The sequence below is a fragment of the Elephas maximus genome, chromosome 21 (genome assembly GCF_024166365.1).
Source record: "Elephas maximus indicus isolate mEleMax1 chromosome 21, mEleMax1 primary haplotype, whole genome shotgun sequence".
Taxonomy (NCBI): domain Eukaryota; kingdom Metazoa; phylum Chordata; class Mammalia; order Proboscidea; family Elephantidae; genus Elephas; species Elephas maximus.
The window spans coordinates 80,746,378-80,764,235 of record NC_064839.1 but is presented as its reverse complement, the minus strand read 5'-3'; the positions used below and the strand labels follow the sequence as shown (position 1 = coordinate 80,764,235).

The window sequence follows — 17,858 nt, the reverse complement described above, 5'->3', positions numbered from 1 at the left end:
GACAGGTTAACTGCCTTGAGCCTCATCTGTAACCTGAAGGACTGTTGTGTGGGTCTGCGCTAACATATAAAGTACCTGGCACCACACCTCGTGGGTAACAGGCCAGCTTGTTAAGTGACAGCCACTCTGACAGCTCTTCTCTGTACTGCGTCCAGCATTTTCACATTTAGTTGGGGTATATCGGTTTGTCTTCCCTCTTTTTTCCACAGTTACCAAGAAAGCAAGGCCAGAAAAATTCAGATATTCTGCTGTGTTTCTAATAACAGGGCTTTGCATGCTCAGGAGGCTGGAGAAATTTAGTGTTAATCTTAGCGTGTGGCTGAGTTTTTAGCAGATAGTACAAGATCAATAGGGGATTTCAGAAAAGGTCACCGCACCATGCCTGGTCACACTGATATAAAACAAGCTTACACATCATTCAGGAGAACTTTGGTTTTTATTTTCCTAGTTGTCAATCTCTACACAACAGTTTAAATGGATTTTGTTGATTTATTCATAAAGAACTTCAAATAAAATCTTGCTTTTTTTTCAATCTGATATAATTTATTAGATATTTTAATGGCCAAATTAGATCGAGCATGTCCAGTTTTCTTAGCGATTTCTAACTTTACTTTTAAATGTTATTTGTCCCCCTTTCCCCACCTTTTTGTTGCTGTTCTGAGTAGTTTTCCAGTGAAAAGTGCTCACACAAGCTTTCACTGTACCTTTTCCAGCTAAGGTAGATTGCAAATAGAGTAAGAAAAACGTCTGGGCCTATATGTAGTATTTGCACCAACTGTATTCATGCTTAGTTTCGAAGAAAATCTTTTCCCCATAATACTGTCGACAAAAATAGTACTTCTTAAAACTCAAATTTAGCAGCTCTCCCAACTTAGGACATATAAACTAAAGGCAGAGATGAATTACCAGGAAGCTAACAAAGTTCTGGGTCCCTCACTTGCAGAGGTCCTTTCCAAGCCCAGTAAGGGGCCCTGACAATATGTTCATAAGACTTTTTTTTTTTTTTAATTTTTCAAAGTAAAATATTTTGGGATTCTTTTCCTTAAACAGGGTCCTCTAAATTTAATGTTTTTGTGCCCAAGAAAACAAGAATCTGCCTGTCTATCAGTCAAACTATACTGCCTCTTTAAACTCTCCTACTGTGCTTTTCATGCGTCCTGGACAACGTGGCTTAGATTATGTGAAGCAGTGACTGAAGCATAGCAATATTTTTTTGTTATACTTTTTTTGGTAACACAATCTATTTTATGAACCAACCTGAAAATATTGCCCAAATCATACCGTATAATATAATTTGCAATATATGACATAATAATCATTTAGTTAAGCAGATTTAACTCCTCTCTCATGATGACATCTTATTAGAGAACAATTTCAGAGTCATGTTGAGATGGAAAAAGAACATTTAAACACATACAATAACTAAGCAAGACGCTTACCTATGTCTAAAATCTTTATTTCTTGGTGGAAGCAGATAAAAAAAGGTAAAAAAAGAACACACAGTTAGAAAAGCCTTCTAAAATAGAATGAGTTGAATACTGAAATTTTTATGTTTTGTAAGGAAAATTGCCAACTTAAACTGAAATAACTCTAGAAATGAATTTTGTAGGCCACGGCTGATCAAATGACTTATGGAATAGGATGATTTTGATAATCACACTTAAGTAAACAAAGCAAACACAACAGTTTGTTATCTTTATGACTGGTATTATGCCTAACAGATTAACTCAACTTAGAGATCTAATATTTTAATTAAAGGGAGTACGCAGCCTTTGTTTTTTTACTACTATGTTCTGAATCACAATGAAATGTTTTACAGGGTTACTCTAAAGAAAGCTAACTAAACCCATTGCCACACATAGTGACCCTATAGGACAGAGTAGAGCTGTCCCATAGGGTTTCCAAGGAGCAGCTGGTGGATTTGAACTGCTGACCTTTTTGTTTTCAGCCAAGCTCTTAACCATTCGCCACCAGGACTTCAAGAAAACTAAAGTGCTTAAAAAACGAAAGGGTTTAACAATCCTAGTTCTATCCTTCTAGAGCACAGAGAGTTCACTGGAATCAGGAGGCATTTCATACACTGGCTCACTTGATACTATTTACATACTGACAGTGCAGTATGGACGTGTTGTGCTTCTCTCACTTCAGTCAAGAACCTAGCTTCTCTCTAGGAGGACTTTAAACACCAGGAAAGTAGGTTTGCATAAATAAATTAGTACATTAGACTTAACACTTTGGCATGTTTAGCTTTTTTAAACACACAGTTATTCAAAATTTCAAACATAACAAAACTATTGTGAAAGGCCAATTTACTGTTTAAAGTGAGTTCTGTTTTGAGGCATTAAAGTTCAAATGTATGAACTCTGTTACAGGTTTAAGAATCCCAAAATAAGGAAAGACATACCTTAGTTCTAAAACGCTTGTTACGTTTCCGGAAGGGAATATCCGCCGAACATAGTTGAAATCACCTACGTACAGACTGCCGTCGATCCCACAAGCCAAGGCAACTGGGGCCAGGAGTTTATTACCATCCGCTTGACCGTTGCAGCTTGGGCAGGAGATGCTGCGTCTCCGTCCATTGCCCATGACACTGCTGACCACCGGGGGCTGCTGGGAGATAAACTGGTTTTCCCCATTGCCTTTGTACAGTATGCCTGGAAGAAACAAAATGAATTTTCTGATGATAAAAGGTGTAAAGGTAAATAAGTTCACTACACATCCAGCCATAATTCAATGCCTTTTAGGTTTAGACTGGGAAAACTTTCACTTAAAGTTCTGTTGGAAAGAACTCTATTCAATTACCTAGTGTAAAATATTATAAGATAGAGTAAACGAGATATGATCAAGTACGGAAAGTGCTGTTATGAACTTAAAGAAGTGTATGATAAAAGGGATAAAGAAAGAACAAGAAAAAGTAAAAACCCAAACTCACAACATCAGTGGTTCTCAAACTTGGCTACCCACCGGAACTGCCTGAGGAAGTTGTAAAAACTACCGTGCCTGCTTCTCTCCCCCAGAGACGATGATGTAACAGGTCTGGGCTGCAGCCTCGGCATGGAGAGTTTTAAAAGTTCTCCAGGTGACCCCAACGTGCAGCCACATTTGAGAACCAGGCTCTACATAACGTTCTAGGGAATAACAACTTTGCCTATTTGTTAAACAATGTTGAAAATATCATATATTAATCCAACGAATAAAAATGTGTGCCAGAAATATTAATTTCTTCCTTATGAGTTTATCATTGATTTTAAAAAGTTAAAAATACTTTATAGGAAACAGAAAATACATATTAAACCTTCAAAGTTGTTCATTATAATGAAGACCTATTTTAACTATACTGTCAAGGAATATTCTTCTTATTTATATTATCCTCTGATAAGAATGCATATACACAGCTATTCAAAATTTCAAACATAACAAAACTCTTGTGGAAGCCAAATTTACTATTTAAAGCGAATTCTGTTTTAAGGCAAAAAAAAGTGCCCATCATTTTAAGAAAACAAAATGCTATGCTAATCGCCTTTTATAGCCTTTAATTTAATGAAAATCTGAGAAAAATACCTAATGAATACTAAATGTTGCTTTGAGTTGAGGTTTGAGTTTTATTCATTCTGCCGTCACTACGTATAGATCGACAGCTGTCTTGGTCTGACGTAGATTGGATGGTCAGCTGTTATTGTTCCATGTGTATTTTATGACAGTTTTCAATGTGTTATTACCTGTATAAACCACCTGCTGCTGACTTTAAACCCCCCAAAAACCAAATCCATTGCTGGCAAGTCGATTCTGACTCACGGCAACTCTGTAGGACACAGTGATAGGGCTTCCGAGGTTATAATGCTTACGAAGCAGGCTGCCCCATCCTTCTCCCGTAGAGTGGCTGGTGGGCTTGAACTGCTGACCTTTCTGTCAGCAGCTGAGTGCTTGACCACTGTGCCACCAGGCTCTGACTTGAGAGCTGCAGATCCTATGTTTACTGTATGTTCTATGTTTCAAAGCTTTCTTCAGAGCCAACGATTATACTTTTTAGCAGATGTACTGTGAAGACCATTATTCTCATGAAAATACAAACAGGAAACTTGAGAAAGTTTCTCCCCCAACTCTGAGATAATTTGAAAGTGAAGAAGAGAACAGAACAATTACATTGGCGGTGGATTCTATGATTACCTTCATAATGCTTCGCTATCTGGGTGATGTAAAAATCACAGCACATTTACATAAAGAAGTCAGCTAAGATTAAACGGGTTTATTCAAATCTAAGGAAAAAATAATCTAAATAAGGCTGTATCAATCATAACAACAGGTGAAATACATTTTTGCCTTGAATATTCAGAGAAGACATTAATGATACCTAAGGTCCTTCTCTCTGTGATTACATCATTTTCATCATAATTTTCTGCAAGAACCAGTTCTGTAATTTTCATCAGAAGAACCCTACAAGTCCACCTGCTGCTCTATGCACCTGATTATTCAGTCATTACTTTGAACGACTGGCCCTTCGTGATTCTCCTTATTATGACGAATACAAAGAAGAAGATTAGGATATTTATTTCCATGTTTCCGGGTGCCTGCACAAACACCTGTCACTCTCTCCATTTGTGCCTTCTATTCTTTGTAATCGGTTTCCATAGCTCACCCACCCTATCGTGATTACAGATCACTTGGTTTATTCAATTAGACACATGTCACTTTGAAAAGCCACTACTCATCAAACTCTGCTCTTGGATAAATACGAAATTACAGCTGGTTCACCGCATAATTTACGTTACTTAACCTTTTAAAATAACATGTATTTTAATAGTTTATAACATTATTTGGAGAGCAGAATTTTGAGAGAGCACTGAATCCTAACCATTAGGCCACCAGGGATGGTTGGAGAGCAGAATTTTGAGTAGTCTAGTTTTTATATCTGATCTGATCTTAATAAAACCTAATTATATATTATTCTGATTAATATCTATGTATCTGTCTACATATCTATCTAATCTATCTGTCTACCCACCCATCCATCCATCCACACATGTAATATACATATATACACACTGGATATCTGTGTCTTAAACCACCTGAATGCTGGGTCCCATAACAGTCTTGAATCATAGAGGTATGAGTTTCCCTGGAGCTCTTTGTGTATAGTCTTCCCGCTGGTTTATGAGAACTTTACCCCATATTCTCATAATAACTAGGGTTCTTCTAGAGAGGTTTCCCCTCAGTTTGGTTTTTAAATAACTGTGAAGGAATATAGCAATAAGTGCAAACTGTGAAATAGAGTTTTAAATAATTTAATCAAGAGCAGTTACTAGCATGGTTGGCATGTGGCTTTGCATTCTGAAAGATCACACTGAAGCCTCATGTCCTACACACAACAGTCAGAAGCTGCGGCTGCTTTGGATGTCCACTCTCATGGACTGGATTGTGTCTCCCCAAGATATCCGTCAACGTGGCTAGGTCATGATTCCCAGTATTGCGTGATTATCCATCATTTTGTCATCTGATGTGACCTTCCTATGTGTTATAAATCCTGTCTCTATGATGTTAATGAGATAGGATTAGTGGCAGTTATGATAATGAGGCAGGACTCAATCTACATGATTAGGTTGTGTTTTAAGCCAATCCCTTTTGAGATATAAAAGAGAGAGGCCAGCAGAGACATGGGGACCTCATACTACCAAGAAAGTAGTGCCAGGAGCAGAGCACGTCCTTTGGACCCTGGGTTCCTGTGCGGAGAAGCTCCTAGACCAGGGGAAGATTGATGACAAGGGTCTTCTTGCAGAGCCCACAGAAAGAGAAAGCCTTCCCCTGGAGCTGGCACACTGAATTTGGACTTCTAGCTTCCTAGACCGTGAGAGAATAAACTTGTTTGGTGAAATCATTCATGTGTGGTATTTCTGTTATAGCAGCACTAGATAACTAGGACACCAACTAATGATCCAAGAGAAGCCTGAGATAACAGGTGAAGCGTCCTCCTTGGTGGGGAGACCCATTTTTCCAACGTTTCCACTTTTCCAGTGCTGCATGTGGCACTAGTTACTGGGTTCTGCTCCCAGTCTTTTGGTGTGCAAAATGAACTACAACCTGATGTCTGGGACATGACTGGAAAAGGGGTAGAGCTGAGTACTGCTATCAAATAGTGAAGGTGTGAAGGTCTGCTCTGGGCTTGTTTTTCTTAGTCCTGACTTACTCAATGCTACTTCCCCCTGGAGAAAAATGCACCAGCTTTTAATGTACAAAAGCACTGGATTGGAGACTACATTTGTTTTCACGCATTTGGTAGTTTAAACCAACGCTGTCTAACTCCCACCAAATGAAATAAAACAAAACAAAGAAAATAAAAAACATTAATATTAAGAAAAAGTGACCATTAATCTCAGTTAAACATTTAACTGTATTATATACTCAGTTCAACATTCTGAATCTTCCAAAGAACTTCCGTAAAATCAACACCTAGATGATTTCACCAAGACTCTACTTGTAAAGGGAGAGTGGAGAGTTACTAGGGTAAAGTTTAGGAAAGGAGGCTAGAGTAGGTTACCTTAAGATCCTTCTTTTTTAGCAAAGCACCTTTAGAGAGGCAGTCAGGATGTAGACAAAATGTTAGAAACACAGTTAAGACAACAGAGTTTGCTTAACAGAAATAGTATTCTTTATGAGGACAAGTCACATTTTTCGAGTAATTTATCTCTTTTGGTTTGTATATCTGAAAGGAGGGAAACATGTTTCTTCATAGCAATACGTTCAAACTGTGTGAAGTAGTCACGTATCATATTATTGGGTCTGTTACAAGTAGTAATTTTGATTCTTGCTTTTTTCTCAGATTATTCATTTATTTTTTCCAAATATTCACAAAGTCAATTACCAGTATGTATTACCCAGTTTGAATGGGAGAAGATTTTATTTCTCAAGTCACAGTCTAATCAGAACATGACAAAAAAAGTCTAGATAGTCAGAATACACTATCTACCTAAGGATTAAGATCTATTGGGACTATTTTGGTAAAAATTACATGAATTTTGTTTTTTCTTTACTTTTTTCTAATCCCCCCTCCAATTCTTTATTAAAGCTTCCTAAAGTACTTCTTGATCACACTCATTGACTCATTGTGGAATGGTTTTGGTTTTCTTAGATGAATCTTTGTTGAAGACACAGGCTCCCAGAGACCTTTCCCTGTAGTACCAATGCCAGCCACTTACATTCTCAGGGGAAAACTATTTTGGTGATAAGCATGTGAACATTTTAAAGTTCATTAGGCTTTTATAGTCGTTAAAAATATGCCTTTGATTTGACAAAGTCCAACATCCCTTCACGATAAAAAACTCTCAGCAAAACAGAAACAAAAGGGAAATACAAAGCCAACAGCTAACATCATCCTAAATGGAGAGATTCTGAAAGCATTCTGCTTGAGAATGGGAACCAGACAAGGATACCCTTTATCACCACTGTTATTCAACATTGTGCTGGAGGTCCTAACCAGAGCAATTAGGCTAGAAAAAGAAATAAAGGGCATCCAGATTGGTAAGAAAGAAGTAAAAGTATCTCTATTTGCAGATGACATGATCTTATACACAGAAAACCCTAAAGAATCCACAAGAAAACTACTGGGACTAATAGAAGAGTTCAGCGAAGCATCAGGATACAAGATAAACATACAAAAATCAGCTGGATTCCTCTACACCAACAAAGAGAATGTCTAAGAGGAAATCACCAAATCAATACCATTTACCATAGCCCCCAAGAAGATAAAATACTTGGGAATAAATCTAACCAGAGACGTAGAAGACCTATACAAAGAAAACTATAAGACACTACTGCAAGAAACTAAGAGAGACCTACATAATTGGAAAAACATACCTTGCTCACAGGTAGGAAGACTCAACATTGTGAAAATGTTTATTCTACACAAAGCAATCTCTAGATAGAATGCAATCCTGATCCAAATTCCAATGGCATTTTTTAATGAGATGGAGAAACAAACTTATCTGGAAGAGGCCCCAGATAAATAAAGCATTACTGAAGAAGAACAAAGTGGGAGGCCTGACACTACCTGATTTTAGAACCTCTTATACCACCACGGTAGTCAAAACAGCCTGGTACTGGTACAACAATAGATACATAGACCAATGGAACAGAATTAAGAATCCTGACGTAAAATCATCCACCTAGGAGCAGCTGATACTTGACAAAGGCCCAAAGTCTGTTACTTGGGGAAAAGACAGTCTCTTTAACAAATGGTACTGGCAAAACTGGGTATCCATTTGCAAAAAAAATGAAACAAGACCCATACCTCAAACCATGCACAAAAACTGACTCAAAATGGATCAAAGACCTAAATATAAAATCTAAAATGACAAAGATCATGGAAAAAAAATAGCGACAATGCTAGGGGCCCTAATACATGGTATAAACAGAATACGAAACATTACCAACAATGCACAAACACCTGAAGAGAAACTAGGTAACTGGGAGCTCCTAAAAATCAAACACTGATGCTCATATAATGACTTCGTCAAAGAGTAAAAAGACAACCTACAGACCGGGAAAAAATTTTTGGCTACGACAAATCCGATCAGCATCTAATCTCTAAAATCTACAAAATACTGTAAAACCTCAACAACAAAAAGTCAAATAACCCAGTTAAAAAATGCACAAAAGATATGAACAGGCACTTCCCAAAGAAGATGTTCGGGTGGCTAACAAATACATGAGGAAATGCTCATGATCATTAGCCATTAGAGAAATGCAAATCAAAACTACAATGAGATACCATCTCACCCCAACAGGGCTAGCGTTAATCCAAAAAACACAAAATAATAAATGTTGGAGAGGCTGTGGAGAGACTGGAACACTTAGACACTGCTGATGGGAAAGTAAAATGGTACAACCACTTTGGAACTTGATCTGGCGCTTCCTTAAAAAGCTAGAAATAGATCTACTATAAGATTCAGCAATCCCACTCCTCGGAATATATCCTAGAGAAATAAGAGCCATCACACGAATAGTTACATGCATACCCATGTTTACTGCAGCTCTGTCCACAATAACAAAAAGATGGAAACAACTTAGGTGTCCATCAACGGATGAATGGATAAACAAATTATAGTATATTCACACAATGGAATACTATACAATGTAAAGAACAACGATGAATCCATGAAACACAACATGGATGAATCTGGAAGGCATTCTGCTGAGTGAAATTAGTCACCAAAGGACAAATATTGCATAAGACCACTATTATAAGAACTCAAGAAAAAGTTCAAATACAGAAGAAAACACTCTTTGATGCTTATCAGGGTGGGGAGGGTGGGAGAGGGGTATTCACTAAATAGATAGTAGACAAGAATTATTTTAGGTGAAGGGAAGGACAGCACACAATATGAGGGAAGTTAGCACGACTGGACTAAACCAAAAGCTAAGAAGTTTCCTGAATACAACCAAACACTTTGAAGGACAGAGTAGTAGGGGCGGGGGTCTGGGCACCACGGTTTCAGGGGACTTCTAGGTCAGTTGGCATAACAAAGCTTATTAAGAAAATGTTCTGCATCCCACTTTGGTGAGCGGCATCAGGTGTCTTAAACTCTAGCAAGCAGCCATCTAAAATGCATTAATTGGTACCAGCCCACCTGGAGCAAAGGAGAATGAAGAACACCAAAGACATAAGGAAAATGTGAGCCCAAGAGACAGAAAGGGCCACATAAACCAGAGACTCCATCAACCTGAGACTGGAAGAACTAGACAGTGCCTGGCTATGATCAATGACTGTCCTGACATGGAACACAACAGTGATTCTATGATGTAGCGGGAAAAAGGTAGGGTGCAGAACTTAAATTCATGTAAAAAGACCAGGCTTGATGGTCTGACTGAGACTGGAGGGACCCCAGAAGGCATGGCCCCCAGACTCTCTGCTAGCCCAGAACCAAAACCATTCCAAAGCCAACTCTTCAGACAAAGATTAGGCTGGACTATAAGACATAAAATGATACCGGTGAGGAGTGTGCTTCTTAGCTCAAGTAGACACATGAGACTAAATGGGCAGCTCCTGTCTGGAGGCGAGAGAAGAAGGCAGAGGGGGACAGGAGCTGGTTGAATGGACATAGGAAATACAGGGTGGAGGGAAGGAGTGTGCTGACACATTGTGGGGAGAGCAACTAGGATCACATAACAATGTGTGTATAAGTTTTTGTATGAGAAACTGACTTGAACTGTAAACTTTCACTTAAAGCACACGTACACACACACAAAGGAACATGCCTTTGTTTTTCCTACTAATTCTAACTCTACAGCACACACAGGGCAAAAACGTTGTAATCTAGCCCATTAGAAGGTGGGCAATATGCTCTTACCATTCTGGACATCCAGTACATGATGGGCAATATGCTCTTACCATTCTGGACATCCAGTACGTGAGGGGCAATATGCTCTTACCATTCTGGACATCCAGTACGTGAGGGGCAATATGCTCTTACCATTCTGGACATCCAGTACGTGACAAGCAATACGCTCTTACCATTCTGGACATCCAGTATGTGAGGGGCAATACGCTCTTACCATTCTGGACATCCAGTACGTGATGGGCAATATGCTCTTACCATTCTGGACATCCAGTACGTGATGGGCAATATGCTCTTACCATTCTGGACATCCAGTACGTGATGGGCAATATGCTGCTACCATTCTGGACAGCCAGTACGTGATGCGTTGTAATCTAGCCCATTAGAAGGTGGGCAATACGCTCTTACCATTCTGGACATCCAGTACGTGATGTTTGTCTAACGTCCAACCACCCATGTTGGAAGCGTCTAATTCACAGCCTTGCAAAATGGCAGTCCTCTTCTCCCACAAAGTCAGGTCTAAACAAGACTCATATTCATATCCAACTGACACTGTAATCAAAACAGATCACAGTTTATCTTCTAAACTATGGGCAGAAATGCAACTTATTATTTTGATAAAACTGCTTTTTTCATAATTGTGTTCTAAAACTGTATTTCCATTTACTTATTTATGACTAAGGTTTATTTTTTAGGTGAGATTTGATCACATAGAAGGCATTTAAAAGAAATGATCCCCAAATATTATTTTCCATTGATTTAATAGAAAACTAGTATCTTTTTTTCCCCTCACGCTACTCTTTCACAAAGGAATTCACAGCGCAAAATGAGTCCAGATTGGGCAAACAAGTAATTACGTCAGATGAATCAGACCCAAATTAAATGATAACAACTAAAACTAATGTTTGCTATCTGAATAATTAGAGCCATTTCATTTCCAAGAGCATTAAGTTATGCCAAATATTTATAATAAGTAGGGTCAACAGAGCAAAAAATATAACCAGATTATGACAATATATTAATATGTTATTAACAGGACTGAACAATAAAACTAGCAGTAAATGAAGATGAATTAATCACAAATGAAAAACTCTTCAGAGTTCAAAATGAAACAAGAATTTTAAAATTTAGAACAAGGGGAGGAGTGGCAATTATCTGATTAACTTGAACTTATTCAAGTCTAAACAATATATTAATTTCAGAGTAAAATGCCTATTATATTTTCAAGTACAATCTAACAGAATGACAAAACATGCTACCCTCTAGTTTTTGATGTTCTGATGCAGCTTTAGTTTTTCTGTTTTTCAAGTTTGAGCCTAAAACCATGATCTCACTCTTTCTCTCCCTCTGTGTCAACATCTCAACAAGTCAAACACTTAAATCTCACTGTCCAGTCCTTCAGGGAAACATCAGATGTGACCAATGTATAAAGGATGTCTTTTCACTGAAGTGACTGGCCCTTCTAGTCAAAAGAGCTGAACTAACTTTTATAAAAATGCTGTCTGATAACCTGTTAAATATCATTATGAATTCAAACTACATTAGCATTAAAACTGATACAGAAAACTTAAAAAGGATAAGGCAAGGGAGATCAAAGAAAAAAAGGAAAGAACACAATAAGAAAAAAAGAAAAAGGATATGAAAACCTAAAAGCTCATTCTGAACATTTCTCAAAGATAGAATTTCAGCCAGAAAAACTGATATTTTCTTTTTTGTCATATGGAATACATTGTTCCTTTTCCTCATGGTAGATTAAATCTCTCAGCTTATAGCTTCTCTAGGACGGCCTGTCTTCCTATCTGCTTATCCATTGCTTTTCCTTGGGTTACAATTAATTTTATGGTAGCTCTGATTTCAAGACAATTTTCAAGATGCAAAAAAAGTTTATATGGAACTTACCAACGGCTTCAGAGAGACCATAGACCTTCTGATTATATGCATCTGTTTTATCCCATATGAAAGTATAGGCCAAGTTTGGGGAGGCAGGAAACCATTTCTGAAAGAGTCTTCCTACTACGGCTACCATGAGATGAACCTTCATTAAATTAAACGGTATAACAGACTGAGTCATGGTGATCTTTAGAACCGACTTATATCCTGCAGCTCTGGAACTCAAGTAGGAAAGTTTCAAATCTGTTCCTGGAATTGTGGTTTCTTCATGGAGTACCTAGGTTTGAAAAGGCAAGAGCTTCAAAATCTTGTATGATTCATTAGATAAAATATATTTAAAAGAGGCTAGTAGAGCAACTGAAATAAAAGAGTAAAACATCACTATTCACAAACATGCAATGCGCTGTCGCTGTAGTCAGTAATTAAAAATAACTCTGTTGTCGGCCGGTTTTTCTCCTCCTGTGAGCTCTCGTCCTGTCTTCTAAATTGAGGGCACCTCAGCTTCCATCTTACAGGAAGACCTGTGATGGCTCGTCAGGCTGACACGCACTGGCGTGTTAGTGTAGCAGTCAGTGGATTCTCACTAAGCCAGCTTTCACCGCAGTCACCCCAGAGAATTAGAGCAGACAGGTGTAAGATGGTTAGCTCAGGCTTAGGCCAAAGATCTGGCCTGCGCCAGCTGGCTCATTTAGGGATTAAGCCTATGCCTATGACCTCATCGGCCTACAAAGACAAGAATGATTAGGAAAAAAAAGACCAGTTCATTTCAATTAAATTTTAGCAAATCAAAATCCATGTTGAGAGGTAATTTAACAACAGCACAGTCCCTGTACTGGGAGCTAGGACCCAGAAATGACTTTGATGGGATGGTAAACGAGCTACTATTTCAAAGCGGCATACGATTTTCCCCAGGGAGCAACGAACGTGTTACTGAACGCAGAAGACACTCAATACGTACTCTGAATTGAATCTAGACAGAAGAAAGCTAACACAATTATCTGCATAAGGATTATCTCCTTTACAAATTTCTTTAAGTCATATTTTTTAGCTCACAGTTAAACCACTAATATGACTAATGACAATAAATGTCAACAAAATTTATATTGAAATATTGCAAAAAAAATTATGTGAAAATATTTATTTTGAAAAATATATTTTACTGTAATGGATTGAATTGTGTCCCTCAAAAATATGTGTTGTAATTCCTGACCTCTATGCCTGTAGTTATAATTTCACTTTAGAATGGGTTGTCTTTCTTATGTTAACGAGGCAAGATTAATGTAGGGTGTGTCTTCAGCCAATCTCTTTTGAGAAATAACAGAGATTAAAGAAGCAAGCAGGAGAGAAGCAGAAATAGGGGAAGAGAGATGCCAAGACACATGAAGATGGTCCAGGAGCAGAAACTCAAAGAGAGAAGGACCTTCCTCTGGGGGGCTGGGGGGGGGCGGGAGAGAGAGATGGCAAGGTACAGCTGCTAACCAAAAGGTTGGCAGTTCAAATCCACCAGCTGCTCTTTGGAAATTCTATGGGTAGTTCTATTCTGCTCTATCGGGTGAAGCAGAAATTTTAAGTGACCAACTCAGGTATCTGGCTGATGAGATTTCTAAGCAAGGTCTTAACAGGGCCACGTGGTTTCTCCTTGTTGCTTACAGTAAAATGTGAGAGGAAAGAGATGGACTTAAAAATGAACTGTACAAAACAAAAATAAAACTTATAAGATTTGGAAAATTCTGTTGTACAAACTAAGGACACATGTCCTAAAATTTTCACCAAGGGCATGGCTACACGATCTTCTGTTAGAGAGATTAAGCCTGTGACTGATGGATCTAACCAACTACCACAGCAGAAAACCCATCAGTTTAGACTGAAGGGGACAAAGAACCTCTTGGAATACAGGCAGGAAACAGGTCAAAGGAGCTACATCTGTTGTCCTCCAAGAAAAGAAAAAACATCCCTGGAGCAGCTCAGAGATCCTCAGAACTGTTGGAAGGAGCATGGCAAGCAGGGCCTTCTTGGTTTCAAAGGGTGGGGACACAGTCCCCTGGATTTCAAAGGGTGGGGACACAGCCTCCTAGGCTTTGCCAACTCAGTTCCAGAGAATAGGGCCGCCGCTCAAAGCTGAGGGGGCAGGGCTACCATGCCCAAGCAGCAAAAGAATGGGGCCTGCTGGGGCTGAGGTCGCCACTCAGATGGAGTAGAATGGGGTTGCCTGAAGCTGAGGGAGCAGGGTTGCCATCCCAGTGAGCCTGGAAGAAGGAGCTGAAGCCCAGGGCCAAGGGGCCTCCACCCAGAGTCCAGAGGGCATGGCCAACATCAGAGTCTGGAGGGTGGAGCCATTGACCAGATGGTCAGCTGGGTTTTGGACTTGCTTCGTGCCTGTTATCCTTTCTTCCTCTCCAATTTCTCCCATTTGTAATGGAAATGTCTATCTTGTGCCTGTTCCACCATTGTACTTTGGAAACAGATAATTTGCAATCAAGGTTTCACAGATTGACAGATGAAGAGGAATTTTCCCCCAGGATGGAACACACCTGAAGTCTCACCCATATTTGACCTAAAGAATTCAGAAGATGAGATTTTGGACTTAGAGTTGATTTAAGACTTTGGGAATAATTTGATGGGGGTGAATGTGTTTTGTATGAGGGAAGGACATGAATTTGGGGCAGCCAAAGAGTAGAATGATATGGACTGAATTGTGTCCCCCCAAAATATGCATGGTAAATCCTAACTCCTATATCTGTGGTTAAAATTCCATTAGTTTGGCTAATAACAGCAGCTTTTCATAGGTTTACTGGATTCATTGTAAAGTGGAAGGCTGTACATGTGCTCAGGAACCTGTTTCTCCACTAAGAATCAGATAGCATCTCAAAGGCATCCTCATATCACCCTATCAAGATTCATTATTCAGACATAAAGGGCTGCCTTTTCATGTTTAAAACATCTTAGTATAGTAATTCAATGTCCAGTCGTGTTTCCCTTCACCCCGCTGCCTCTCACAGAGAAAAGGTTTCATGGAGTGGCTTTATGAAGTCGATGTCAACTCAGAGCAACCATATAGGACAGAGTAGAGCCCTCTCATACGGTTTCTAAGGCTGTAATCTTTACGGAAACAGACCGCCACATCTTTCTCCCACGGAGCAGCTGGTGGGTTCAAACCACTGACCTCTTGGTTAGCAGCTGAGTGATATAACCACTGTGTCACCAGGGCTACTTTTTATGGAGTGGTTAGGAATAATGTATTTGTGCCATCTCCAAATTAAAATACCTTAACTAGAATCCTTGATGCGAGGATGGGACCACCAGTCTCAATATAAACAATCACACAGTTGGAAGCAGCACAAATGAACGGACTAAGCAAACTTTCCTTCTGACCTGTGAGAGTGTTGGGATGAAGAAGGATGGACGCAGTCACAGGTTAAGAAGGCATTGCTATAAAAAGATACCAATTCATTACAATTAGGGCAAACATGTTGAATGAACTCAACCTTAGATCTGTCATCAGCAAGAGAGAATATGAATATACAGATACTTTTTAGAGCTCTATTAAACCCAGGGAGCCCTGGTGGCGCAGTGGTTAAGAGCTCACCTTAGAAAAAAGGTTGGCAGTTTGAATCTACCAGGTGCTCCCTGGAAACCCTACGGAGCAGTTCTACTCTGTCCTATAGGGTCACTACGAGCTGGAATTGACTTGACGGCAACAGGTTTATTAAACCCAGGGAAACTATTCAATTTAAGACTGACAGCACTTTTTTGTAGGACATTTGACAACAGGTGTAGGGTCAATTTAAGCAGAAGTTGTTGTCGTCCCATCATCAGGGTGAAATATCAATGGGTTAGTTTGAAAGTTAGATTCTGTGTCTTTGTCTAAGTAATAAACCTTAAAGTGTATAATTTATTTCCTCAATTTTATTTTCAAAATAATTCCTTGTAAACTTATAAGTACTCTATAAGCAAGGCAGTCTTTCATTATGTATTCATTAGACATGTATCTTTCAATAATATTTCCTGTGGCCTTCCGGGGGTTCTGCTCTACCTCATAATATCATGTGTTGTCCCTAATGTTAATAACTGATTATTGCCTCTCTCATCATTAACCTACTTCCATGGAACAAATATCTGTAATTTAGTTCATTAAAGCGTGTTTTTCTCCTACGTAATTTAACTTGATCATGTTATTTTCCATGAGCGAGAAAAGTAAATCCAGCCAGAGTTGGAAAATAAACCATTTAGCCTATGTTGCCAGCTGCCTAATCTCTAAGCCCCATTCTTTTTTGCTGTTGTTTAGAATACACACAGCAAAACGTACACACATTCAACTGTTTCTACATGTACATGTCAATCATATTGATTACATTCTTTGAGTTGTGCATCCCTTCTCACCATCCTTTTTCTGAGTTGTTCCTCCTTCATTAACATGAACTCACTGGCCCCTAAGGTTCCTATCTAATCTTTTCAGTTACTGTTGTCATTTTGATCCGATATAAATAGTTCTTAAAAGAGAATAATGCTCAAGGCAGACATTTCTTACTAGTTAAGCTAGACTATTATTTGGTTTTAAGAAGACTGCAGGGGTTATTTTTGGTGTAAGGACAATAGTTTTGAGGGTTCATCCAGCCTGCATGACTCCAGAAAGTCTGGAGTCCATGAGACTTTGAAATTCTGTTCTACATCTTCCCTGTTGATCAGGATTCTTCTACCGTATCTTTGATCAATATGTTCAGTAATGGTAGCCGGGCACCATCCAGCTCTTCTGGTCTCGTGGGCAAGGAGGCAGATGCTCATGGAGGCAATTAGTCCCACACTCCATATCCTCCTCCTATGCCTGACTCTCATTCTTTTTCAGCTAGAAACTAAGTCCCTCCTCTCCACTCTCAGTATGACTGTGATTGTTAGGCCTTCCCTGTATAATCTGTTCACTGATCTCTTATCATTTATGCATTCTGCCACTTGAGTTAGCTTTAGAGAAGTACTGAAAAAACTTCATTGATCCCTTGACTCCATGCTGACCAAAAAAATTCAAGGTCTCCATTGTATAGCATTTCAGGGCCATTCATAATTTGGTCCTTGCCTCATCTCAGTCTCTTTCCCCTTATGTGGCCTATATTTAAGTTGTTCACTGGTTTTTATACCAGATGGCTTGTTTTTACCACCACACTGTTGCTTACACATTTCCTTCAATCTAGAGTACCCTTTCCCCTTTGTTTCTGCCTAATCACTCTTTAAGGCCAGCCCCGCTCAATGATGCTTTCTTTGGCTTCCTTGGGAATTGACCTGGCTGTTTTGAATGGCAAGATCCATGTCTTACTCTTCTTTTTATCCTAATAGAGTACCTGGTACATAACAGGCTCTCAGTGCATTTTCACTAAATTTTTGTTGACTGAATGAATGGAAAAAAGACTCTATGCATTCATGGACCTGCTGGCTATTCAAAGTCAGTTTCAATACTCTGGCTTACTGGAAATTTGTCACCTCTAGTCACATGCCGTCTCTAGGTTGTCTGTTTTAGAACTGGCTAAAAAGTTCAGAGTTATGGAAAGACAGACCCTAGGGAAGCAATATTAAATGGAATAATGTTACAATGAACTTCTTAAAGTTTCAGCTCCAAGTCAGCTTGACGGTTACACGGTGAATCAGTGAGGT

At 39.0% G+C, this 17,858-nt stretch overlaps 1 protein-coding gene across 3 annotated transcripts in view; it reads right to left on the bottom strand.

Moving 5' to 3' along the window:
- Window positions 1-17,858, bottom strand: part of TENM3 (teneurin transmembrane protein 3) — a 793,331-nt gene that overhangs the window by 58,759 nt on the left and 716,714 nt on the right. For all 3 annotated transcript variants that reach the window (XM_049864999.1, XM_049864997.1, XM_049864998.1), the window contains exons 17-19: window positions 12,228-12,495; window positions 10,737-10,880; window positions 2,405-2,654 (exon numbers count right to left, since the gene is read on the bottom strand). In XM_049864999.1, the coding sequence (XP_049720956.1) occupies window positions 2,405-2,654; window positions 10,737-10,880; window positions 12,228-12,495 (662 nt within the window). The remainder of the gene's footprint in view (window positions 1-2,404; window positions 2,655-10,736; window positions 10,881-12,227; window positions 12,496-17,858) is intronic.